We start from the raw sequence: 27,878 nt of genomic DNA, 5'->3' as shown, positions 1-27,878 counted from the left end.
GTAATTAGGTATATTAACTATCCTTGTGGTATATATTAAGTTAAACAGTTTCCATTACTAAGGGAATTCTGTGTTAGCATAGTAGTTTAGCTTCCATTTGAAAAGTGAATACATGCCATTTTTGTCATAATAACTACTTATAGATTATATCTGTGTTTAAAGGCACATGGCTACTCATTCTCCTGAGAAAACCCACAAGTGTAATTATTGTGAGAAAATGTTTCACCGGAAAGATCATCTGAAGAATCACCTCCATACACACGACCCTAACAAAGAGACGTTTAAGTGCGAAGAATGTGGCAAGAACTACAATACCAAGCTTGGATTTAAACGTCACTTGGCCTTGCATGCCGCAACAAGTGGTGACCTCACCTGTAAGGTATGTTTGCAAACTTTTGAAAGCACAGGAGTGCTTCTGGAGCACCTTAAATCTCATGCAGGCAAGTCGTCTGGTGGGGTTAAAGAAAAAAAGCACCAGTGCGAACATTGTGATCGCCGGTTCTACACCCGAAAGGATGTCCGGAGACACATGGTGGTGCACACTGGAAGAAAGGACTTCCTCTGTCAGTATTGTGCACAGAGATTTGGGCGAAAGGATCACCTGACTCGACATATGAAGAAGAGTCACAATCAAGAGCTTCTGAAGGTCAAAACAGAACCAGTGGATTTCCTTGACCCATTTACCTGCAATGTGTCTGTGCCTATAAAAGACGAGCTCCTTCCGGTGATGTCCTTACCTTCCAGTGAACTGTTATCAAAGCCATTCACAAACACTTTGCAGTTAAACCTCTACAACACTCCATTTCAGTCCATGCAGAGCTCGGGATCTGCCCACCAAATGATCACAACTTTACCTTTGGGAATGACATGCCCAATAGATATGGACACTGTTCATCCCTCTCACCACCTTTCTTTCAAATATCCGTTCAGTTCTACCTCATATGCAATTTCTATTCCTGAAAAAGAACAGCCATTAAAGGGGGAAATTGAGAGTTACCTGATGGAGTTACAAGGTGGCGTGCCCTCTTCATCCCAAGATTCTCAGGCATCGTCATCATCTAAGCTAGGGTTGGATCCTCAGATTGGGTCCCTAGATGATGGTGCAGGAGACCTCTCCCTATCCAAAAGCTCTATCTCCATCAGTGACCCCCTAAACACACCAGCATTGGATTTTTCTCAGTTGTTTAATTTCATACCTTTAAATGGTCCTCCCTATAATCCTCTATCAGTGGGGAGCCTTGGAATGAGCTATTCCCAGGAAGAAGCACATTCTTCTGTTTCCCAGCTCCCCCCACAAACACAGGATCTTCAGGATCCTGCAAACACTATAGGGCTTGGGTCTCTGCACTCACTGTCAGCAGCTTTCACCAGCAGTTTAAGCACAAGTACCACCCTCCCACGTTTCCATCAAGCTTTTCAGTAGGATTCTGGGACATGGATTCATTACAGAAATGTATGTGTAGCTGTGCCCTAGATGACCATTTTTATTTTAGTGCCTACTTTAAAACAGTATAAAAATTTCTGCTTTTGTATAATACAAATTTTCATTAAGCCAGTATAAAATAGAAACTAGCTTTTAAACTGAGCTTTGGAACCATTTGTGTTCAGTTAAGTTTACCTGGGTATTTTGTCCTGATTCACTGCCAATTGTCACATTTTAAGACTTTTTTTTTTTCCATATAGGAAAGCCATTATTAGTAGTAAACTTTTACAAATCCCATTTTCAAATTACTTTTAGATCTTAAAATTTTCGTTTTTGTCTAATAACAGTGGCTCTACCTTTTGACATCTGGCTCATTAAAAAATTTAGCAATAGAATGTAAATTGTATAAAAAGTTTGTGAATAACTCAAGGGTTTAAATTTTCTTACTAGCTTCTAAATGGATTAATAATCAAGTGCTTCAAATGAATTAAGAGTCCAGTTTCGGAAGATAACAAATGTTTGTTAGATACACCATAATTTCAGATCAGTATATTCTGAAGACTCCCTGTTGTCTGGCTAAAATATTTGCCATCTTTATTATGAGCCTTTAAGGAAAACAAACCCTAAACACAAAGCATCAGTATTTATAGCAAAAAGAGACTCTGTTAGGTGACATGGCATTTCGTGTCACTTAATAGTTGGCCCTAAATTAGTACACAGGATATTTTGTCGTGTTTCATCCTTCTTAACATGCTATCTTTTCATTTAATAATAGTAATAGTGTATGGCATTGGGGTCTTCAGAGTCGATATATAGGTAGATCTCTTTAGTCTTTTCCACCTTTCACATCCAAGGGGTGGGTCAAGTGCAGCCAGCAATTTATTTTCATTGTTGGTCCACGGTTAGTCCATAATCTAGAGCCATTGTGGAACTGCAGCCATGAGGTGTGTTTATCCCACAGTGGATTGACTCGGCCTCTGTGGGTGACAGACTTCTAAGCAGGAAGATAGACGTGAAGCACATGGTTACATTTGGGAACTTGTGTAGGGATCATGGCCCCTGTAGCCAGGGTTAAAAACTGGACTTTTTAGAAGTAAAGTAAAAGCATATCGCTTATATCATTTCTTGCTGAATTTGATATGTTTTTCTTTCCCTTAAGAATCAAAAGCAGAAAACAAAAACAACAGTCCTACTCCCATGTTATCTTTCTGATTCAATGTGAATCCATCTTTCCTTGCAATATTTTGGATGGAGAATTTGAAGTTAAATGCATTAGAAAACTACCTGAGGAACTACCACAAAGTTTTAAGTGACTAGAAATATATACAGTAAAATCCCACTTTCATGCATCTCTGGGAAATGATAGGAGTATTGCAAATAAGTTGAGTTTGTAGAGGGTAACAAAGTAAAGTAAAACAAACCTATCTTGGTTAACATGAAAATAACAATTGAGAATGTATTATATTCACTGAATAATTATAGGCTTTTCCTCACATTAGACAACCAACATAATCTTCTTAAAGGTCTAATTAATATATTTTTCTAAGGGTCAGTTGGGACATTAACCTAAGAAACATATCTATTAAGCACTTGTTAACACCTTATTTTAGGACCCTTTCCATTGGGGATGGGGGCAAGGGTGGGAGGTTTTTAGAAGAGTATATATCTCTTTAAAAAAAAACAGAAAGAAAAATATTTCTGAGCACTCATTAGCCCTATATGGAAACTTCTTTCCTTTTTGTAGGGCCAGTTATCACTGCAGATTGCAATGTTTACCAAGAATTTCTAAAAATGAGTGCAGATTACTGAATATAATACATTATTTAAAATATTTGGGAGTAGTATAATTTGTGGAGAAATGTAAATTGTAATAATGTAAATGGGGGCTTCAATATATATATATAATACACACACACACACACACACACACGCACACATACCGCACTTCATAGAATCAAAGTTGCTCTCTGAAGGAGCTTTGGCTCCTGATATTTTATCATGCTCCTATATTTTTTTAATCCTTGGAGCAGTAGTTTTTATACTTATGTATTTAAATTTTATTATGAAAAATTACATTTATTAAAAAAGTGTGTTCCAAAGGCATTAAAATTATATATGTTAATAAGGAAGTACATTTTTAAATTTTTCAAACTGCTCCTAGCTTTTGATTAGGAGAATATTTTTTCTGAAAGTAGGCTTTTCGCTCTGCTTCATTACTGCTTCCTTTAGTTTCTATGAAACAGATTGCTTACCTAAATCTTTAGTTGAATGATTAGTGTTCAATATTGCTTTAATCACCATGTAAAAGGAAAAAAATTGGTGACAGAGCACAAATAGAAAACCTATTTTTAAATAGAAATCACAAATAGCAAGTGTGGAAGCACTACTTTATTCTGTTTAAAATGTACTTAAGAAGTCATCAAATTAGTGAACTGAGACATTGGCCTTAGTAGGCTGTATTCACTGCTAATTTAAAAAAGGGAGTACCAGGATTTATTAAGTAAAGCATTTTGGAAATGGGGAATAGCGCCATATATGTATGTATGTGTATGTGTGTGTGTGTATATATATATATACACACACACACACACATACTTAAATCTTGCCCTGCATGAAATTCAAATACATGGAGGCACATCTTCAGGGCACCAGTGTTAAAATTTTGGAGTCTTAATTTTCATGTGTACACCTCTTTGCCTGTTCCCGCCCCCAGACTTGAAATAACACTTCAGAGTAAGAGGGAATTCAGCTAATTTGTTTTTAAAATTGACTCTAGTGGTCACTAAACCCTTTTTGAGAGAATTTCTATTAAAGATGAGGCAGACTCGCTTATTTGAATTGCACAATGTTCTAACAAGGATGTAACACAGAATTGGCTTTTTTTTTCCTAGAAAAAGATTGTTTGTTTCTATGTCAACTAGATATGATTAAAAATAAGTATTGCCAATGCTGTTTTCATTCTCTAGTGGCCAGAATCATTATCCTTGAAATTTCTGGTAGTGCCTTAGCTTGGTTAAAAAAAAAAAAAAAAAAAAAAAAAAGGGATTAACATTAAATAAAAGTAGTTTCGAATTTGGGCCTCAGACAAGATATTGAACCTCATTCAGTTTCACTTCCACATGTATGTACAAATTAGGTCACCAAACACGGAAGTATGAGTGTGGAAGGATCTTGGCACTGTAAGCAATGCTATCCATTGATGTATACAAGTACCTTTATAGTTATCGATCACTGTTAAAACTTTCATTTTAAAATCCTATTACCAAGTTCAGTTTTTTAAAACTTCAATTGTCCTGGCTGATTATGCATCACTCTGTGTGCAACTTTTTTATTTCATTTAGTGTTTCTTTCAAGCTGTGTATTTTTGCCTATTTGTTGCTTGTGCTTTATTTTTCTTAGTCATTTGTGGAATATAGTGATATATTGTGTTAATTTGGACAGTAGCGGTTTTTAAAAACCATATACTGACTGAAACATGAGCCAGAGCCGATTGCTTTATTAAGCTAATAATGAATGTTAAAGAGTACATATTTTCAGGATCGTTCATCTAGTGAGCAATACACATATTATAGGCCAATATTTTTTTTAAAAATAGAGCTTGGTCAACCTCTATACTACACATATTACAAGATATAGCACTTTCAAAATGAATCTAAACCTTTACAGAAACTTTCTTATAGGTTATGCCTTTTATTTTAAGACTTATTATAATTCAAGTGCCATTAGATGATATATATGTAGGCCTTTGATATATAATGCTTTGTGTACAAAAATGGTAGATGGTATTTTAAACAGGTACATTTTTACAGTGTTTTCTTATCAATTTGCTATATTGCACAGAATCAGTGTGTGTCTTTTCATAAGGTTTTACAATGGTTTATTTTTTTACAAGGTTTACATGTCTCAAAGCACACTGTCTTCCCAGTACGTAAGTTAAAAAATACCAGTTCACCCAAGTTGCTTCTAGCCTACTGAGATCCATGTGACATTGGAGGAGATCTTTTAAATGTTTAGTATTCGTCATTAGCAATGGCTGGCTGTTAGTTCTGGTAAATGTGTGCCTAAGTTGAATTTGTCTTGTTTTTCTCACACTGTGTCAGCAGCCATGTCTACAACACAGATAGTCTGTTGTGATCACATAGATCTACATAAGTTGTGTAGTTTTGTGCTAAAAACCCATACGGAGCTCCTTTGGGATCATAGAAAAGAAGATCATGCAACCAGCATTGGTGAAGGCACACTCAGATTGCACTTAGGGCCTTTCTATGATGTTGTCAACCCTCTGAGGATGGAAGGCAGTGTCTTTTGATGTTATCTAGCCTAGAAATGACACAGAACTATTGCTAATGTATAAAACACTTCATTATATAAGCTTCAGTGGTACAGATGAACCAGAATGAATGTTTATCTTCTCAGAAACACTCCTTCAATATTATGTTGGATCATGCTGCTAATGTAACTTGGGCTACAACTCCTCATGGTGCTACAAACTTCTCTGTCTCATTCAGTCGTATTTTTTTATCCATAGAAAAAGGACTACATTAGGTGTAAAAGTGTACAATATATTTTTATACTGTGACTTAATTTGTCATTAACAAACTTTTACACCACCACAATGTATTCATGTGCACTTGCAAAAGGAGATCTCGGACATGCAAATGTTACCAGAACAAACCCAGCTTTTGTCCACAAGGTGACTGTAACTCAGAATGGAAAGTGGGCTTTATAATAGGGTGTGGAGTGAAGAACATGCTGTATGTTACTAACAGCCCTTTGAATTTAACAAAAACTGGGAATCCATTAGGAAACGGATTGCATCATACCTGAACATAAGCTGGACTGCTGAAATTGTATTTTTAGCTAATGAAAAAGTGGACTAGTACTCTAAAAATGTTCTAATGATAAAGTTTTGAGTCAAAATAGAAAAGAAAAAAATCTGCATTCCAGGCCGAATTTTGTATATTTTTATTGCATTTAAAATTGCTATTCTGTAATATTGGGAAATCAAGTGGCTTATCATGTATATCATGTACTTAAAATGTATTCACAAACTACTGTTGTATTTGTATAAAATATAGACAAAGATCATATTTTTTGTGTGTGTATAAGCTCTGTAAAATAGCAATCACATTATGAAGCTGCAGTGATACTACATTTTAAACATTCACATCCAAAGAAGCAGACTATTTATTGTCCATATACCAGATTTAAAATATTAATTTGCTGCTAATTAAACAATAGTACTGCAGCTTCTTGTGGCCTACAGTGTTATGTTTGCTGTAAGAATAAGATATGTGAATTCCACAAAATATATGAATAAAATTATAGAATGGCTTTAGATAATGTAGATCTTCCTGAAATTTTAATAGATGATACTTTTCTATTTGCTATCACATTTTTTCTTCAAATTATAAGTATTTTCTCGTTTGATTAATAGTCTAATAGCTGGGTCTAGGACAATATTGTTGAAATGTAAAATCTAGGTTTTTGGTTTGTTTTAAAACTTTTGTATCTTTAGAGGAAGGATAGAAATTTTAAGTTAAAAAAGTCAAAAGGTGATGCATCAAAACTTGAATCCAGATGAGTTTAGAATTCAAAAAAGGATATTAGTTGCTTGTTTCTGGGAGATAAAATTGGTATTTAGCATTTATTTAACATTTATTGTTTGTCAGTACTAAAATTATTCTTTCAGAGTTCCCTTTGGGCTGTTTGCCTAAAATTTTGCTGAAGAAAGCTCCCTTGACAACTTGTGTGGACCAAAATGGCAATCACACACATATTTCAGCTAAAACTCATCTGCTAAATGGTCAGCAACACAGCTTCCGAGACAGGTGTTAATTCTAAAAATTCAGTTAATACCTTTCCAGGAACCAACCGTAGAAATAATTTGTTATGTATCTCATAGCACCTCTTTCAGTATAATAGGAAAAATTCTTCCTTTACCTTTTTGACTTTCCTATTTTCAGAGGGGTAAAGAAAATGAACATAATTCCAGTGTGGCAATTCCTTCCTCTTTTCACTTGTTTAATTTCTGCAAATTAATGCAGTATTTCTGTATTATTAGAATTAACACTAAATATGTTTTAAATTCATATGAAATCGTTCAAGGACTTCACAGAAGGAAAACACTTGTGCCCTTTTGCCTTTTTCAGAATATGTCTGCCATTCTTTGGAGGAGCTAGTTTTACCTTAAAGAAAATGAAAACACTTTTCTCCCTGATACACTGTTAACAGCGTAGCACATAAATTCCCAGGTTCTTTCTGCTTGAGAAAAGGAGTGGGAAAAGAGCACGGTGCTTGATGGAGACTGTATCCATGAAGGAATGCACAGAATATCTTCTTTACTGTAGTCTTTGGCTGCCATTATTGCAGATGAAAATGAACAATTTTTTTATGTAAACAGGCTAACTGCGTTACTCAATAGATAGATACTTTAAATGTAAACCAATGTGTATTATAAATGCACAAGTGGAAAATTCTATAAATTTGAATCTTTTTTTTAAACAGGCAGATAGTCCCTTTGAAATAACACCTGAGTCAAGGTCTTAGGGTTTTGAGAGAATGAGAGTGGGAAGAATAAAGGCCCCTCACATAAGGTTTTCTGCTTTATGGTATTAGAATTATTGGAAAGGTATACTTTTGGTTTATTCTATTTGTCATTAGAGAACTTTAATAATTTCTTGAGGCTCCTTTCAAAGTGTTGCTAGTGCAACTAGTAGTCTTACCGGAATAATGTTAGTAAACTGCTGTTTCTAAAAATAATTGATCTGTTATTAGGATTCACACACACCTGATATTTTTAAGCAGGTTCCTATAAACAGATTCTCATGACCTAGGAATGTTCATTGTGTAAGGAAGTTAATAACCTAAGCCATGATGCCCTATTTAAAGATTTTTAAGTTATGTCAGCTTTTCCCACCCCAGAATTAATGGTGATCAGTGGCTGTAACAAATATAAACCCTGTAAGTGTCTTGAAGACCATATTGTCTAATAACTTCCAGCCAGTAAGTTCAACTCATCCCCAGCTTTCTGAGTTAAATTTTTTTTTTTGCAGTGGTAAAGTGCTACTTTTGTATTTTGTCATAAATTCTTTTATAGGATATGTCCATATTTATTCCTATATGCTAGCTTTATTGAGTTAGTCAGTGACCCTGAAAATGTTCCTCCATCCTTAATAGTACCTGCCCATTTCCTCCTCTGCCTTTTTCCATCATTATCTTATGGAGTTACTCACTGTTCCTTATACTGGAGCCTGTGCTTATCTGTCCCTTCACCTCCAGTTGTCCACCATCCCTGGAATGCGGGATTTCTCCTCCTGCACGAGAATTCCACGTGCCAAAATCTTACCCATTATCCATCCTCCAACCCTTTTTTAATTATCTCTCTTCCACAAAGCCTTCTGGTCTCATTCACTGAACAGTAATTTATTTTCCCTCTAAACATATATTACAGTTGATTAGATCATCTCAGAATAATATATTTTCTAGTACCTGAGGGCAAAGCCCTATCCACATACAGTTGATTAGATCATCTCAGAATAATATTTTTTCTAGTACTTGAGGGTAAAACCCTATCCACATAGTTCCAAGCACAGGGCAGATAATCAAGTATTTGTTGGATGCATGACAAACAGTGCTTCCCTGAAAGACTCAGCCATTTTAAGATTTAGGAGACTTTTAAAAAGCCTTTTCAAAATTTGACACTAGAAATTAATAAATTAATAAAATAATTTTGACATGGGGTATCTCTGTTCTATGGAAAAGTTTGTTTTATACCCTGAAGAGTGTGTAATCATCCTGAAGAGTGTGTAAACTTCCTTTTGTTCTGGTTTTCTGCATCAGTGTGAAGAGATGCTACACGTGTACTGTCTCTTCACAAGTACATCATCACTAAATGCTTTCCCTACAATGGACCAAAACTAGGGAGCCATTGAAGATTCTAATCCTCCTTTGAACTTCAAAGGCTCATTAAGCTCTGAATTAGACGGATAAAAAGAAAAAATACACAGATCCCAGAGACCTACAATTTGAAAGAGAATGAGACTTACCTGAAACACTGAAAGAAGTCAGTGGAGCCAGGTGTGGAAGTTATCAACCAGGTGTTGAAGCAAAAGACGAGTTCTGATACGTAAGGATTCAGAAAGTATACTTTGTATTTTTTTAATTACAAATAATCCACAGAAGCAAAAATCGAATCAATATGGACATCTCCAGAAAGCAGAAGGTAAACGTGGTGATAAGGAGTTACCAATAACTTGGTTAAATCTAAATTATTGATAATTTGCTAGTGAATAAGTATTTTTGAAAGTGATTGATGCTAATGTAATATAAATATTCTCAATGGCTATTTGATAAACATAAAAGTGGCTAGGGTTGACATATCAAGTTCCTATCTCCCCCTCCCTCTCCCTGCTCTCCCCCCCCACCCCCAGCCCCCACCCACACAAAGGAATAAAAGACCCCTGTTAACCCTTTGGAGACATACATGGAACCACAGAACAAGGTGCTATGGAGTTCGAGTTGGAAAATCCAGTTTGGGGAGCAATTTAAAGCAAAAGTAATACAGTATTTTTCTAGTGTCCATGCCAGTTATTTCATGTTCTTGTTTTATTACATTTACTAAAACCTCCAAGAAAATACAATGGCGATAGGCATTGGTGTCTTATTCCCGACGTTAACTAAAATGAATTTTTTTTTTTTTGATAGTTAAGATACTCTCTGATAGTTTGGGGAAAATCCAGGCGTTTCTCCTATAACATCGTTTCCTGAAGAACTTTATATTCTGTAAACACTGCGCACGAAATAACGGGGCTTACCAACGAGGAGTGCCAGAACCTGCCGGGCGGACGCCGGGCCAGGGGCTAAGAGTCTACGGCACCTGGACCCTCCTCCCTCAGGGGGTTGGGCCGGGGCGCCCCGCTCAGGGGCGGAGCAAGGCGGTCTGGCGCCCCTACCGCAATTTTGTGCGGAGCGCAGCTCGCCCTGCATGGGCGCTCTGGCCCGGAGGCAACCTGTACCCACCAGCCTTCTCCCGCGTCCTCTGCGCCGCTTTCCCTGGCGCGCGGGTCTCGGCCGCACCTGGCTGCGGGCTCCGCGCCCCGCGCCCCGCGCCGAGGACGCGGATGATGCGGGGCCTGCGGCTCTGGGACAGCCCGGACGGCCTAGGTGTACGACCTGGGGCGGCGTGGATGTGACGCCTGCATTCGGCCCCTCCTGTTAGGAAACCCCTTCCGAGCAGAACAGACGGCTGCCTTTATCACACGCAAGAATTACCAAGTTTGGCTGCCGACTTCTAGGAAATGCCTTTTCAGCATCTGTTGATGCGTCCATACAGGTTTTTCTACTTTTCGTTTATTGGTGTTTTCATCTTTGTTGAAACAGGTTGGCATTCCGGGAGCTATCTGCTTGTTGTCGACGCATTACTGGATTCTCTATGCTAATACTTTGTTTAAACATTTGACTCCATATCAATATGTGAAATCGGTACCTAGTTTCCTTTTTACTGAATTTATTAGCCTTTGGAACTCCAGTTATTCTGGCTTTGGAAAGACTGGTTGGGCGGGGAGGAGGGTGGAGGATGGGGCTGATTTTCTTGCCGTTCTGGAAGAGCTTAACTTTGGGAAATTCAGCCTGCTCTCTAAAAGGCGGATGGTGCTTGAGGCGCCCCTTCCTCAGGGCAGTTCCTCCTTCCCATCTTTACTCAGGCAATTGCTCACTTCAAATGCTCCAGTTGTTCTTGGATCCATTTGGGGACTTGGAATTGCCAGGAAATCGCCTATTCCCTGCAGAGTCTCACCTGTGCTGCCACAGGATTTGCATGCTGAGAGTCTTTCATCTCCACTGAAAGGAGACTCCCTTTTATGTCTGTCGCCCTTCTAGTCTGACTTCACCAAGCTGACACTCAAAAAATCTCACCATCATTTGTGATGTGGTCACCCTTTGTTTGCTTTAATTTTATGTGTGTGATAGTTTACTATTGGTTTTCAATTTTTCACCTAATCTAACATTCTTTGTCTTTAATGAGTTTATTCAGTTCATTCATAGTTAAGACTGATTTTATTCCTCTTACTCTGTGCTTATTACTTTAAGGATGGTTTCTCTTTTTCGTTTACCTTATTTTTCTGAGTTTGATAGAGTTGTTAATCATTCCACTTCTTCCCTTTTTTAACTTTGATGTTGCTTTGTATGTTTTAGTCTCTTTAATCACTACAGTCCCTTTTCCCCTGCTTTTTATTTTTTGTTTGTTTTGTTTTTGTGTTTTTGAGATGGAGTCTTGCTCTGTTGCCCAGGCTGGAGTGCAGTGGCGCGATCTCACTCACTGCAACCTTCCCCTCCCGGGTTCAAGCGATTCTCCTGTCTCAGCCTCCCAAGTAACTGGTATTACAGGTGAGTGCCATCACGCCTGGCTAATTTTTTGTATTTTTAGTGGAGACGGGGTTTCGCCATGTTGGCCAGGCTGGTCTCGAACTCCTGACCTCAGGTGATCAGTCTGCCTCCGCCTCCCAAAGTGCCGGGATTACAGGTGTGAGCCACCACGTCCGGCCTTCCCCTGCTTTTTAATTCTTATCACACATGACTCTTCTTTTATTTGTAGATGAAAATACGAACTATTTTCCTCCATTGAGAACGCCCCATAACACACTAATTCTTCCCTACTCCTTTTCTCTACCCTGTTCCTCACAAATGGACCCATTTACCACCCCCACCTACACACACCCCATGGCACACTCTAATATTTTGCAAGGAAACTTTAGCATTATTATTTTTCATAACTCTGGATGACCATCTAATTAAATGTATTCTGATGGCGGATTAAGTGCTATAATCTTTATTTCGTTCTTTATTATCATTTCTCTTTCTCTACTGAGATTTCCTATGTGTTCATTCAGTGAGCATGTACTTTTATGCCTTTCAGTATCACCTTCAGATCCTTTTCTGCTGATCCCAGCCATTGCTCCTTCCCAGGGTCTTCCCACGGATCACCTTTTCTCTTGTCTATGGCTCACATGTTCCTGTTCGTCGTTGTTGTTGTTGTTTTGTTTTGTTTTGTTTTGTTTTGTTTTGTTCTGAGACGGAGTCTTGCTCCATCACCCAGGCTGGAGTGCAGTGGCGCTATCTTGGCTCACTGCAACATCCGCCTCCCAGGTTTAAACGATTCTCCTGCCTCAGTCTCCCAAGTAGCTGCGATTACAGGTGAGTGCCACCACACCCAGCTAATTTTTGTATTTTTAGTAGAGACGGGGTTTCACCATGTTGGCCAGGCTGGTCTCGAACTCCTGACCTCAGGTGATCCACCTGCCTGGGCTTCCCAAAGTGCTTGGGATTACAGGCATGAGCCACCTCGCCCAGCCTCTGATATATAGATTCTTTTAGCCTAAATTTGGCCCTTTGGGGTCTGCCCATTGTATGGGTACAAGAGTCAGACAGAAATGTGGGCAAAGTTTATATACAGAATTTGCCTCCTGTTCTGGGTCTCTCTGCTTTCTGGGATTCTCACCTCCTCCTTCACTTTCCAGCTGCTGTTTTCCCTCCAAACTCTATTGTCTGATTTTTCAAGTCAGTAAGACTACAAAGTTCTATCTGAGATTTAGTTGCCCCGGGAGTGTCATACACTTGGAAAGTGAATTTTATTTGCCTTGGTTTATAATATCTGCATCTGAAAAAGGTATGAAATCTGTTAATTCTCAGAAAAAGTTCCCAGTTTTTATGGGTTTATGGCCTTTACATACAATAGGAATGAAGGATTGTGTGTGTGTGTGTGTGTGTGTGTGTGTGTGTGTGTGTGTGTAATCTTTGTAGGTAGCAAAGATTCTGTGTGATGCCTAGGTCATATAAGTCTATGATTAACTTTATAACAAACTTTCATCCTGTCTTCCAAAATGGCTGTACCAGTTTTTTATTCCCATGAATAATGAATGAGAATTTCTGTTGCCCCACATTCTTAAGCTGTTTTGATATTGGTCTCAGGGGGTTTTAGCTAATTGTTGTTTTAATTTACATTTCCCAATAACAAATGATGTTGAGAACCTTTATATGTTTATTTTCCAACTGCATAAAACATTTTTAGTAAAATATCTGTTCAGATCCTTTGTCTATTTTTTATTGGATTAATTTTGTATTAGGTTGATTTTTTTATTGTTGAGTTTTAAGAATTCCTTATGCATTCTAGATATGAATGCTTTATCAGATAAACGATTTACAAACATTTTCTCCCAGTCTGTGGCTGGTCTTTTCATTGTTTCAACAGTATCAAAAAAAGCAAAAGTTTTCCATTTTTGTAAAGTCCAATTTATGTATTTTTTTCTTTTGTGGATTGGGCTTTTGAAATTGTATCTAAAAATTTATAACCAAAACTAAGGTCATGAAGATATTCTAGATTTTTTTCTATAGGTTGTGTATTGTTATGTTTTACATGTAGACCATGATTTAATTTTTGTATAAGATGTAAAGTATATTAGGTTTGAGGTTCGTGTGATTTGGGTTTTTTTTTTTTTTTTTTTTTTGTGCAAATGGATGGTCATTTGTTTTAGGACCACTTGTTCATTTCTGGCTTTTCTATTCTGTTCTATTGATGTGTGTATTTATCATTTCACCAGTCTCACACTATCATAATTACTATAATAGTCTTGAAATCAGGACACATGCATCTTCCGAGTATATTTTCCTTTTTAAGAGTTGCCTTGGCTATTCCTTTGGTTCTGTGTACATTACATAGATTGTATATATTTTAGAATCTACATATTGATACCTATTAAAAAGTTTCTTTGGATTTTTATTTGGGTTGTGTTGCATATATAATTTGGGAAACATGAACACCTTTCAAATATTAAGTCTTTCAATCCATGAACTTAGTATCTTTCTTCAGTCATTTAGATCTTCTTTGTTTCATTGGTATTGTATAGTTTTCTACATACAAATCTTCCACATATATTATAAGACTTATATCTAAGTACTCCTTTAGTGTTATTGTAAATGGTATTTTTTTATATTTCAGATTCCAGTTTTTATTGGTGATGTATAAGAATAAAATTGACTTTTGTATATTAACCTTATATCCTGTGATCTTGCTAAACTCACTTATTAGTTCCAGGTAGGGGTGTGTGTGTGTGTGTGTTTCTTGCTTTCTGCTGTATATGCCTTTTATTCCTTTTTCTTGCCTTATTGAACTAGCTAGAACTTCTAAGATGATGTTAAGTAAATGTGTTAATTAAAAACACCTTTGCCTTTTTCTGTATTTTATAGGGAAAGTATTCAGTCTCTCGCCATGAAGTATGATGTTAGTTGGAAGTTTTTCATAAACATCTTTTATTAAGTTAAGGAAATTCCTTTCAACTTCTAGTTTGTATGAGTTTTTTAAAATTATGAGTAGATGTTGAATTTTGTTGAATGTTTGTTCTTCATTCACTGATATGTTTTTTCTTATCTAGTCTACTCATATAGTGAGTTGCACTGATTGATTTTGAATGCTGAACCAGCCCTATATTCCTGAGATGAGCCCAACTTCGTTGTGCAGTATTATCCTTTTTTATGGACTACTGGATTTTATTTGCTAATATTTTGTTAGGGATTTTCATGTCTGTGTTCATGAGAGATGTTTATCTGAAGTTTTCTTGTGAATATATGAGGAAAAGTGTGTATATATGTGTGTGTGTATCTATCTCTATAGATATAGAAATATATATACATACAGATAATCTCTACCAGTCCATAGTTATGCATCAGCAAATTTTAATACAACAACTCAGAGTTCAGTCTAACCTTCCCCCTTTTTAAATATTAACTCTCTTCTCCTGGTTCTTATTATCCACAATGTATTTACTTACTTACCCAATTTTATAATATACATAAAAGTACTTCATAATTGCTAACCCATATCTACTCACAAGAGCAGCATAGTACTTGTTTACAGTTCTTTTGGTCTTTACCCCGAAGGCGTGTAGTCAAAATACTGTGTTCACAGTTACCCCCCATCACTTTCAGTTTAGTCATGTTATCCATTTAAAATATAGCTGGGTTTGGGAGAGGTTCCAAGATGGCCGAATAGGAACAGCTCCAGTCTACGCTCCCAGCATGAGCGACGCAGAGTACGGGTGATTTCCGCATTTCCAACTGAGGTACCAGGTTCATCTCACTGGGACCTGATGGACAGTGGGTGCAGCCCACGGACCATGAGCCAAAGCAGGGCAGGGCATCACCTCACTTGGGAAGTGCAAGGGGTTGGGGAATTCCCTTTCCTAGCCAAAGGAAGCCATGACAGATGGTACCTGGAAAATCGGGACACTCCCACCCTAATACTGTGCTTTTCCAATGGTCTTAGCAAATGGCACACCAGGAAATTATATCCCGCACCTAGCTCGGAGGGTCCTATGCCCATGGAGCCTCGCTCACTGCTAGCAAAGCAGTCTGAGATCGAACTGCAAGGCGGCAGCAAGGCTGCGCAAGGGGCATCTGCCATTGCTGAGGCTTCAGTAGGTAAACAAAGCGGCTCAGAAGCTCGAACTGGGTGGAGCCCACTGCAGCTCAAGGAGGCCTGCCTACCTCTGTAGACTCCACTTCTAGGGGCAGGGCATAGCTGAACAAAAGGCAGCAGAAACTTCTGCAGACTTAAATGTCCCTGTCTGACAGCTTTGAAGAGAGTAGTGGTTCTCCCAGCATGGAGTTTGAGATCTGAGAACGGAGAGACTGCCTTCTCAAGTGGATCCCTGACCCCAGGGGAGCCTAACTGGGAGGCACCTCCCAGTAGGGACCAACTGACACCTCATACGGCTGGGTGTCCCTCTAAGACAAAGCTTCCAGAGGAAGGATCAGGCAGCAACATTTGCCATTCTGCAATTTTTGCTGTTCGGCAGCCTCCGCTGGTGATAACCAGGCAAAAAGGGTCTGGAGTGGACCTCCAAAAAGGGTCTGGAGTGGACCTCCAGCAAACTCCAACAGACCTGCAGCTGAGGGTCCTGACTGTTAGAAGGAAAACTAACAAACGGAAAGGACATCCACATCAAAACCCCATCTGTACATCACCATCATCAAAGACCAAAGGTAGATAACACCACAAAGATGGGGAGAAACCAGAGCAGAAAAGCTGAAAATTCTAAACATCAGAGCGCCTCTTCTCCTCCAAAGGAACGCAGCTCCTCGCCAGCGATGGAACAAAGCTGGATGGAGAATGACTCTGAGGAATTGAGAGAAGAAGGCTTCAAACGGTCGGTAATAACAAACTTCTCCAAGCTAAAGGAGGATGTTTGAACCCATCGCAAAGAAGCTAAAAACCTTGAAAAAAGATTAGACCAATGGCTAACTAGAATAAACAGCCTAGAGAAGACCTTAAATGACCTGATGGAGCTGAAAACCTTGGCAAGAGAACTACGTGATGCATGCACAAGCTTCAGTAGCCAATTCGATCACGTGGAAGAAAGGGTATCAGTGATTGAAGATCAAATGAATGAAATGAAGAGAGAAGAGAAGTTTAGAGAAAAAATAGTAAAAAGAAATGAACAAAGCCTCCAAGAAATATGGGACTATGTGAAAAGACCAAATCTACTTCTGACTGGTGTACCTGAAAGTGACGGGGAGAATGGAACCAAGTTGGAAAACACTCTGCAGGATATTATCCAGGAGAACGTCCCCAACCTAGCAAGGCAGGCCAACATTCAGATTCAGGAAATACAGAGAACGCCACAAAGATACTCCTCGAGAAGAGCAACTCCAAGACACATAATTGTCAGATTCACCAAAGTTGAAATGAGGGAAAAAATGTTAAGGGCAGAGAGACAGAAAGGTCAGGTTACCCACAAAGGGAAGCCCATCAGACTAACAGCTGATCTCTCTGCAGAAACTCTACAAGCCAGAAGAGAGTGGGGGCCAATATTCAACATTCTTAAAGTAAAGAATTTGCAACCCAGAATTTCATATCCAGCCAAACTAAGCTTCATAAGTGAAGTAGAAATAAAATCCTTTACAGACAAGCAAATGCTGAGAGATTCTGCCGCCACCAGGCCTGCCTTACAAGAGCTCCTGAAGGAAGCACTAAACATGGAAAGGAATAACAGGTACCAGCCACTGCAAAAACATGCCAAATTGTAAAGACCATTGATGCTAGGAAGAAACTGCACCAACTAAGGAGCAAAATAACCAGCTAACATCATAATGACAGGATCAAATTCACAAGTAACAATATTAACCTTAAATGGAAATTGGCTAAATGCTCCAATTAAAAGACACAGACTGGCAAATTGGGTAGAGTCAAGAACCGTCAGTGTGCTGTATTCAGGAGACCCATCTCACGTGCAGAGAAACAGATAGGCTCAAAATAAAGGGATGTAGGAAGATCTACCAAGCAAATGGAAAACAAAAAAAAAGCAGGGGTTGCAATCCACTCTCTGATAAAACAGACTTTAAACCAACAAAGATCAAAAGAGACAAAGAAGGCCATTACATAATGGTAAAGGGATCAATTCAACAAGAAGAGCTAACTATCCTAAATATATATGCACCCAATACAGGAGCACCCAGATTCATAAAGCAAGTCCTTAGAGACCTACAAAGGGACTTAGACTCCCACACAATAATAATGGCAGACTTTAACACTCCACTGTCAACATTAGACAGATCAACTAGACAGAAGGTTAACAAGGATATCCAGGAATTGAACTCAGCTCTGCACCAAGCGGACCTAATAGACATCTACAGAACTCTCCACCCCAAATCAACAGAATATACATTCTTCTAAGCACCACATCACACTTATTCCAAAATTGACCACATAGTTGGAAGTAAAGCACTCCTCAGCAAAAGTAAAAGAAGAGAAATTATAACAAACAATCTCCCAGACCACAGTGCAATCAAACTAGAACTCAGGATTAAGAAACTCACTCAAAAGAGCTCAACTACATGGAAACTGAACAACCTGCTCCTGAAGGACTACTGGGTACATACTGAAATGAAGGCAGAAATAAAGTTCTTTGAAACCTATGAGAACAGAGACACAACATACCGGAATCTCTGGGACACATTTAAAGCAGTGTGTAGAGGGAAATTTATAGCACTAAATGCCCACAAGAGAAAGTAGGAAAGATCTAAAATTGACTCCCTAACATCACAATTAAAAGAACTAGAGAAGCAAGAGCAAACACAAGCAGAAGTCAAAAAATAACTAAAATCAGAGCAGAACTGAAGGAGATAGGGACACAAAAAAGCCTTCAAAAAATCAATGAATGCAGGAGGTGGTTTTTTGAAAAGATCAACAAAATTGATAGACCTCTAGCAAGACTAATGAAGAAAAGAGAGAAGAATCAAATAGACGCAATAAAAAATGATGAAGGGGATATCACCACCGATCCCACAGAAATACAAAAACCATCAGAGAATACTATTAACACCTCTACGCAAATAAACTAGAAAATCTAGAAGAAATGGATAAATTCCTGGATACATACACCCTCCCAAGACTAAACAAGGAAGAAGTTGAATCTCTGAATAGACCAATAACAGGCTCTGAAATTGAGGCAATAATTAATAGCCAACCAACCAAAAAAAGTTCAGGACCAGACGGATTCACAGCTGAATTCTACCAGAGGTACAAAGACGACCTGATACCATTCCTTCTGAAACTATTCCAATCAATAGAAAAAGAGGGAATCCTCCCTAACTCATTTTATGAGGCCAGCATCATCCTGATACCAAAGCCTGGCAGAGACACAACCAAAAAAGAATTTTAGACCAATATCCCTGATGAACATCAATGCAAAACTCCTCAATAAAATACTCGCAAACCAAATCCAGCAGCACATCAAAAAGCTTATCCACCACGATCAAGTTGGCTTCATAGCTGGGATGCAAGGCTGGTTCAACATACACAAATCAATAAACATAATCCATCATATAAACAGAACCAGAGACAAAAACCACATGATTATCTCAATAGATGCAGAAAAGGCCTTTGACAAAATTCAACAGCCCTTCATGCTAAAACCTCTCAATAAACTAGGTATTGATGGGACATATCTCAAAATAATAAGAGCTATTTATGACAAACCAACAGCCAATATCATACTGAATGGGCAAAAACTGGAAGCATTCCCTTTGAAAACTGGCAAAAGACAGGGATGCCCTCTCTCACCACTCCTATTCAACATAGTGTTGGAAACTCTGGCCAGGGCAATCAGGCAAGAGAAAGAAATAAAGGGTATTCAATTAGGAAAAGAGGAAGTCAAATTGTCCCTGTCTGCAGATGACATGATTGTATATTTAGAAAACCCCATCGTCTTAGCTCAAATCTCCTTAAGCTGATAAGCAACTTCAGCAAAGTCTCAGGATACAAAATCAATGTGCAAAAATCACAAGCATTCTTATACACCAACAACAGACAAACAGAGAGCCAAATCATGAGTGAACTCCCATTCACAATTGCTTCAAAGAGAATAAAATACCTAGGAATCCAACTTACAAGGGATGTGAAGGACCTCTTCAAGGAGAACTACAAACCACTGCTCAACAAAATAAAAGAGGACACAAACAAAGGAAGAACATTCCATGCTCATGGGTAGGAAGAATCAATATTGTGAAAACGGCCATACTGCCCAAGGTAATTTATAGATTCAATGCCATCCCCATCAAGCTACCAATGATTTTCTTCACAGAATTGGAAAAAACTACTTTAAAGTTCATGTGGAACCAAAAAAGAGCCTGCATTGCCAAGACAATCCTAAGCCAAAAGAACAAAGCTGGAGGGATCACACTACCTGACTTCAAACTATACTACAAGTCTACAGTAACCAAAACAGCATGGTACTGGTACCAAAACAGAGATATAGACCCATGGAACAGAACAGAGCCCTCAGAAATAATACCACACATCGACAACCATCTGATCTTTGACAAACCTGAGAAAAACAAGCGATGGGGAAAGGATTCCCTATTTAATAAATGGTGCTGGGAAAACTGGCTAGGCATATATAGAAAGCTGAAACTGGATCCCTTCCTTATGCCTTATACAAAAATTAATTCAAGATGGATTAAAGACTTAAATGTTAGACCTAAAACCATAAAAACCCTAGAAGAAAACCTAGGCAATACCATTCAGGACATAGGCATTGGCAAGGACTTCATGACTAAAACACCAAAAGCAATGGCAACAAAAGCCAAAATTGACAAATGGGATCTAATTAAACTAAAGAGCTTCTGCACAGCAAAAGAAGCTACCATCAGAGTGAACAGGCAACCTACAGAATGGCAGAAAATTTTTACAATCTACCTATCTGACAAAGGGCTAATATCCAGAATCTACAAAGAACTTAAACAAATTTACAAGAAAAAATCAACCCCATCAAAAAGTGGGTGAAGGGTATGAACAGACACCTCTCAAAAGAAGACATTTATGCAGCCAACAGACACATGAAAAAATGCTCATCATCACTGGCCATCAGAGAAATGCAAATCAAAACCACAACGAGATACCATCTCACACCAGTTAGAATGGCGATCATTAAAAAGTCAGGAAACAACAGGTGCTGGAGAGGATGTGGAGAAATAGGAACACTTTTACACTGTTGGTGGGACTGTAAACTAGTTCAACCATTGTGGAAGACAGTGTGGTGATTCCTCAAGGATCTAGAACTAGAAATACCATTTGACCCAGACATCCCATTACTGGGTATATACCCAAAGGATTATAAATCATGCTGCTATAAAGACACATGCACACGTATGTTTATTGTGGCACTATTCACAATAGCAAAGACCAACCCAAATGTCCATCAATGATAGACTGGATTAAGAAAATGTGGCACATATACACCATGGAATACTATGCAGCCATAAAAAAGGATGAGTTCATGTCCTTTGTAGGGACATGGATGAAATTGGAAATCATCATTCTCAGTAAACTATCGCAAGGACAGAAAACCAAACACTGCATGTTCTCACTCATAGATGGGAATTGAACAATAAGAACCCTTGGACACAGGAAGGGGAACATCACACACCAGGGCCTGTCGTTGAGTGGGGAGAGGGCAGAGGGATAGCATTAGGAGATATACCTAATGTAAATGACGAGTTCATGGGTGCAGCACACCAACATGGCACATGTTTACATATGTAACAAACCTGTACTTTGTGCACATGTACCCTAGAACTTATAGTATAATAAAATAAATAAATAATTAAAAATAAAATTAAAATATAGCTGAGTTCATTTTTGTGTTCTACTTTTTTTAATTCCCTGCCCTCGCTGATGTTTTATTTAAGTATCTTTTCTTTAAGTATGTGAAACATTAACATGGTTCTAACATTCAGAATATATTTTTAAACTATGTCAAAGAAGTGCCACTTCTTCATCATTTTTATCCTATTCTCATACTCTCACATTTTCTACCCACATCTTACCCATCAGCTTTGGTAAGCAATCTCATTAGTTTCCAGTCTATTCTTCCTAAATTTCTTTCTTTTTTTTTTTTCACAAATAAGCAAAACATATATATTTTCTTATTCCCCTCCCCTACTTTTTATACAAAAGATGTATTATGGGATATATATTGTTCTATGTTTTGCTTTTCATTGTAACAATATATCCTGGAAATCACTTCAAGTCAGTCCATAGAACTCTTCCTTGTTATTTATTTTACTGCATCATTTTATCTTCTGTGGATGTAGCATAGCTTATTTAACCACTCTCCTATGTATGGCCACTTAGATTGTTTCACATATTTTGCAACTGCAAATAATGCTGCAATTAATAACTGCATATGCATTTTCACATTGTTAGCAATGTATCTTCAGGGTAAATTCTAGATGTTGGATTGCTGAGTCAAAAGGTAAGTGCATATGTAGTTTTGTTGATTCTCCAAGTTTCCCTCCAAAATGGTTATGTGAATGTATATTCCCATTTATGTTGCTTTTAAGAAGTCATTTTTCTCTTTATACATTCCCCCAACATCTGTAGTTGTTTTCATGGAAAGGTGGGTCTAAATAAACTATTTCAGCATTATAGGGAATAATCCCTTGTGCATCACTCTTTTTTTCTTTTTTGTTTTTTTTTCTTTTTGAGATAGAAAAGGCTCAAAAAGCCTTTTTGCCAGGCTGGAGTGCAGTGGCACGATCTCGGCTCACTGCAACCTCTGCCTCCCAGGGTTCAAGCAATTCTCCTGCCTGAGACTCCTGAGTAGCTGGGACTACTGGCATGTGCCATCACACCCGGCTAATTTTTGTATTTTTAGTAGAGACGGGGTTTCACCATGTTGGCCAAGATGGTCTCGATCTCTTGACATCATGAACCGCCCACCTCAGCCTCCCAAAGTGCTGAGATTACAGGCGTGGGCCATCATGCCCGGCTGTGCGTCACTCTTAAATATGAAATCAGTCAGTGACCACTGGATGTTTCAGGCAACATTCCACATGAAGGAGACAGAGACTTAAATGGCAAAAAAGAAAAGTGGAAGCGCAGATGAAACAAAGGCAATGAGGAATAGAAAATAATTTTTAAATCTTCTCATTAATATTCTGTATAAGAAAGGATATTTTGTCCACAAAGAAAAAAACCTTATTTTTTTTTGAAAAAGCAATGTGTGTATATATGTGACATAGAGATATATGTATATATACACACACACAAGCATGCATATGTGTATTTCCTAACTCTGCCATCTGAGCAGGCTTAGAAGCAGTGATAGCTAGTAGTAATGAGCACACTAAATACCCAAATCTTGGTTTCCAAGTACCATTCTCCACTAAAACATTCAGGGCTGCTTCTAGGAGTGGGGAAAGTAAAGTACAAGACAATCCTCTAACATATTGTTATACTAGAAAGTAAGGAAATCCTTAAAGAATGATGGGAGAACATGTGAAAAAGGACACAGAAGCCAACTTCAAGGGGCACCCACTGGCTTCACTTGGGCAAAAATAAATAAATAGTGATGGTAATGGATTATAACCCATAGAATAAGACAAGAATATATGAAGCCATGGTTATAAAAATAAAATGAACAGTTAGCTGGGCACAGGGATGTGGGCACGTAATCCCAGCTACTCAGGAGGCTGAGACATGAGAATCACTTGAACCTGGGAGGTGGAGGTTGCAGTGAGCTGAGATCACGCCACTGCCCTTCAGCCAGGGCGACAGAGTGAGACTCTGTCTCAATAAATAAACAAACAAACAAACAAACAAACAAACATGTATTGAAGTAGAATTCCAACTAATAATTGTAGAAAGAATGATGAAATTGCAAAGCCAGGAATTGGCAACTATGAATCATCAGTGGATACCAGCTAAGGGGCAAAACTATGTTGTTGAAAACCAGGTTATTTACATAAGATTAAAGTATCTCCCCACGAAACCTGGAAGTGAAATAAGAAGTCTATTAAATTCTTAACTGATAGCAAAAAAGTTATAGGTCACCTGAATAAAAGTCTAACCTGAATTATAAAAACAGACAGTCACAACCCTTCAGTCAGTTCCCAGACTCACAGAGCCAGTGTACAGGCCCAGAACCACTTGAATGAAGAGGCTGAGTCTCCTTGAAGAAGGACCCCAGACACTGCCAAGAATTTATATTGTTAATCTTTTTCCCAGCCTTCCCTAAAAAGACCTATGGCCTTCTATCAGGGTAACTGTGCATGAGGGAAAGGAAATAATTAGACTTTCCAGAGACTACCAGACACTGGCTTTGAGCTGACACTAATTTCAGGTAACCCAATATGTCACTATACTCCACCAGTCAGAGTATAGGCTTAGGTCCAGTGATCAATGGAGTTTTAGCTCAAGTCCAACTCACAGTTGGCTCAGTGTGTCACTGAACCCATGCTGTGGTTGTGTCACAGGATCCTTGGGGTGTTGCTTCACCAGCCAGAAACCTCTGTGGCTGGTGGCGCCTTTGCCCGAGTTTTGCTCAGGCCCACTGGGCTCATTCCACCCACTCAGCCTGGCAGGCTGCACTTGGCTTGTGCTACCAGCCCAGATTCCATGACTGCCAAAGGTGAGCCAGGCACAGAGTGGCAAGGGGTGTGTGAGTGAGCGTGGGGTCTGGCCACTGCACACAGCCAGGCATGCCGGCTGCAGTGAGGCGGGCAGGTCCAGGCACTGGCACAGGTGCCGGCTCCATGCGAGGCTGCAGTTGGACCAAGCGTACTGCAAGTGGCTTCCACTATGGGCACCAGGGAACATGGTGGTGCCCAGAAGCTTGGAGATGCCAGGAACTGCAGAGCCCCAAAGAGGGTATCACAATCCTGGCCCAAGGAGCTCCTAGGTCTGGGCTCCTTGATGTCCTGCAGCTCTTCTCTCATTCTTGTCACCTGCAACATGGCGAGTGATGGGGTGTGTTTCAGCCCTGTTTGTGTTACAGCTTTTTCAGTCCTGTCATTTGGCATGTCCCAAGTTCTTATCCTGCATCCAGGAAGAATGAGGGATGCAGAAAACTGCAGGGTAAGCAAGGCAAAGAGATTCTTTATTGAGCAACATTAAAGCTCTCAGGGGACCTGGAATGCATAGCTCCTATCTGCAGGCAAGTCATCCCAACGAGTGTCAGCTCTCAGCAGAGAGGAGACCCAGAGTGGGTAGCTCCTACCCACAGGGAGGTTATCCTGACCAATGTGCAGCCCTCAGCAGAGAGGAGACCTGGAGTGGGTAGCTTCTATCTGCAGGCAGGTCATCATGTTGTCTCTGTGAGTATGACTGAGTCTAGGGTTCAGAAGGGAGGAAGTGCAGCTGATTTGTCCATGGGCAGCCATGGGTGGGCCCAGAAGAAGCACCATAAGTTCTCACTCCAGGCTGCAGACTGCACTCAGAACTGAAAGCCCAACCCCCATGATTCAGGTGGTCTCTGGCTTGAAGGGACTTCACCAGAGACCTGCCTCCTTCCGCCCAGGAGCCTGCCTGCCTCCTGCCACCATCTACATGTCATCCATGACACCCAGGCTGTTCGGGCCAAGGGGCACCTGCAGGCCTGTGCGCACCCACCCTCAGCACCCCCTTGGCCTCCCTCCTGAGCTCGTTAGTGATCAACGTCTGGAGAAGGCTGAGGCGGCAGGGGCTGGCGTGTCAGTGCCACCCCAAGTGTGTGCACACCTAGCCAGGTCAGACAGCATCCAGGGCTCAGCCAGAACTTTGCTCCAAAATTGGAGCTGGCACCAGGAGCGGGGAGAGGCCAAGCAGCAGGACCAGGCACTTCTAAGCCTGTGGGGAATGGGGGTTTCCTGGGCCCCAGAGAGTACAGGGATGCCCAGTATGCAGCCATGGCTGAGAGGCTGCAGCTGCACCCAGAAGGGCAGTGCTCTCACCTGCTAACTTGGAAGGGGGTGGGGCTTCCACCTGTTCCCAGGTCCCTGTGGCTCCATGGAGCATGCAGCCCTAGCTGGGCCTGCCCTGCTGCAGCCAGTGTCATGGCAGCAGCTGCTCTAGAGAGGCTGCTGCTGCCATCAGGTGTACCTCTGTTCTGGAAGGCGTAATTGAAATAGATATACTCAGCAGTTGGCAGAATCCCCACATTAGTTCCCTAACCTGTGTAGTGAGGGTTATTATTGCGGGAAAGACCAAATGGAAGCCATTAGAGCTGGCTTTAGCTAGGAAAATAGTAAATCAAAAACAATACCACATCTCTGGTGGGACTGCAGAGACGGTGCCACCATCAAGGACTTGAAAACTGCAGAGTGAAAGACTGCTGCCTGGCCACTGGGGATCTCCATGCCTCTGAATCAATAGGCAAAAAGGGGAGTTACTGATCTGGCTACAGCGATTGATCCCGATTACTAAAGGGAATTTGGACTACTACTCCACAATAGAGCTAAGGGAGAAAATGTCTGGAATACAGGAGATACCTTAGGGCTTCTTTTAGTATGACCATGCCCTGTGATTAAGGTCAATGTAAAATTACAACAACCCAATACAGGCAGCACTGCTAATGGCCCAGACCCTTCGGGAATGAAGCCTTGGTTCACCCCACCAGGTAAAGAATCACAACCAGCCAAAGTGCTTGCTGAAGGCACAGGGAATACAGAATGGGTAGCGGTATTTGTAAGTAGTTACAAATACCAGCTACAATCATGTGATCAGTTACAGAAATGGGATTGTAATTATGAGTACTCCTCCTTATCTTGCTATGAATATGTTTGTGTGCATTAACATACATATACACATATATGCAAATACCTTTGCTTTATCCCCTTTCTAATTCCCTTATGTAACATAACATGAATTAACTTTATATCATAATATTTAAATGTAGTTAAGTATTTCAATTATAGTATTTAAGTTATGAGATATCAGGAGAAGGGTAAACATCATTCTAGGATTTTACCTCATCTTCTGGGGAAGGGGTTAGTGTGTTTCTGCTGGTATGCAGGATAGCTGTATCCTTTTAGGCAGAATTATCACTTTGTTATTATATTTATTTGGAAATAAGCATGGTTTGAGGAGATGTATATGGGTGCCCAGGTTGACAAGGGGCAGACTTGTGATGGTTAATTTTGTATATCAACTTGACTGGGCCATGAGATGCCCAATTATTTGGTTAAACATTATTTCTGGATGTGTCTGCGAGGATGTTTTTGGGTAAGATTAACATTTGAATTGATAGACTGAAGAAACAGATTGTCCTCCCAATCGTGGGTGAGCCTCATCCAATCCATTGAAGACCTGAATAGAATAAAAGGATGAGTAAGAAAGAATTCTTTCTCTCTGCCTGACTGACTTTGAGCTGGGACAATGGGCTTCTTCTCCCTTTGTACTCAACCAGACTCAGACTGGAACTTACACCATTGACTCTCCTGGGTCTCCAGTTTGACAACTGCAGATCTTGCAATTCTCAGCTTCCATAATCACATCAGTCAATTCCTTATGGCAGAGAGGGGGGTGTGTGTGTGTGTGTGTGTATTCCTGTTGGTTCTATCTGGAAAACCCAGACTAATATATATGTGAAACATAAAGCTTAAGTACCACTGTGAATGCAAATGTAATAAATGAGTTGCATTTCCCTATAAAAAGACATACACTGTCATAATGGATTTTTTTAACTTAGCCAGTTGTTTACAAGAACCACACTTAAAGCCAAGAGATAAAATAAGATTTAAAATAAATGGATATTCCTGTTCTAATATCCAGAAGATTATTAAGAAACAAAGAAGGAATTAGATTGTGGACATAAAAAGAAGTGACTACTGATAAGGAAGAAACATGTTGGAGAAAAAAACAAGCTTTCAAGTCTGTAATTTTACATTTTTTTAACCACATGGGAACCAGTGGAAGTTATGCTAGAGGCATTTTGTCATGTGCCTGCTTGCAACTATAATTTTATTGTGATTTAAGAACAATTTTAAAATCCTGGCTCCCCTCCTATTAAACATAGTATTGGAAGTTCTGGCCATGGTTATCAAGCAAAAGAAAGAAATAAAGTGTATTCAGATAGGAAGAGAGGAAGTCAAATTATGTTTATCTGCCGATGACATGATCCTATATCTAGAAAACCCCATTGTC

The 27,878-nt window shown here is 39.4% G+C and overlaps 1 protein-coding gene across 4 annotated transcripts in view; it reads left to right on the top strand.

Moving 5' to 3' along the window:
* The window catches only part of PLAG1 (PLAG1 zinc finger), a 50,419-nt gene extending 43,658 nt beyond the window's left edge, over nucleotides 1–6,761 (top strand). For all 4 annotated transcript variants that reach the window (XM_003823234.4, XM_003823233.4, XM_008976834.4 and 1 more), the window contains one exon: nucleotides 163–6,761. In XM_003823234.4, coding sequence (XP_003823282.1) covers nucleotides 163–1,423 — 1,261 coding nt within the window. In that variant the 3' untranslated portion in view covers nucleotides 1,424–6,761. The remainder of the gene's footprint in view (nucleotides 1–162) is intronic.
* The last annotated feature ends 21,117 nt before the right edge of the window (nucleotides 6,762–27,878 follow it).

The sequence above is a fragment of the Pan paniscus genome, chromosome 7 (genome assembly GCF_029289425.2).
Source record: "Pan paniscus chromosome 7, NHGRI_mPanPan1-v2.0_pri, whole genome shotgun sequence".
In the NCBI taxonomy this organism is placed as follows: Eukaryota; Metazoa; Chordata; class Mammalia; order Primates; family Hominidae; genus Pan; species Pan paniscus.
Note: the sequence above shows the minus strand (reverse complement) of the source record. Positions and strands in the feature narration are given on the sequence as shown.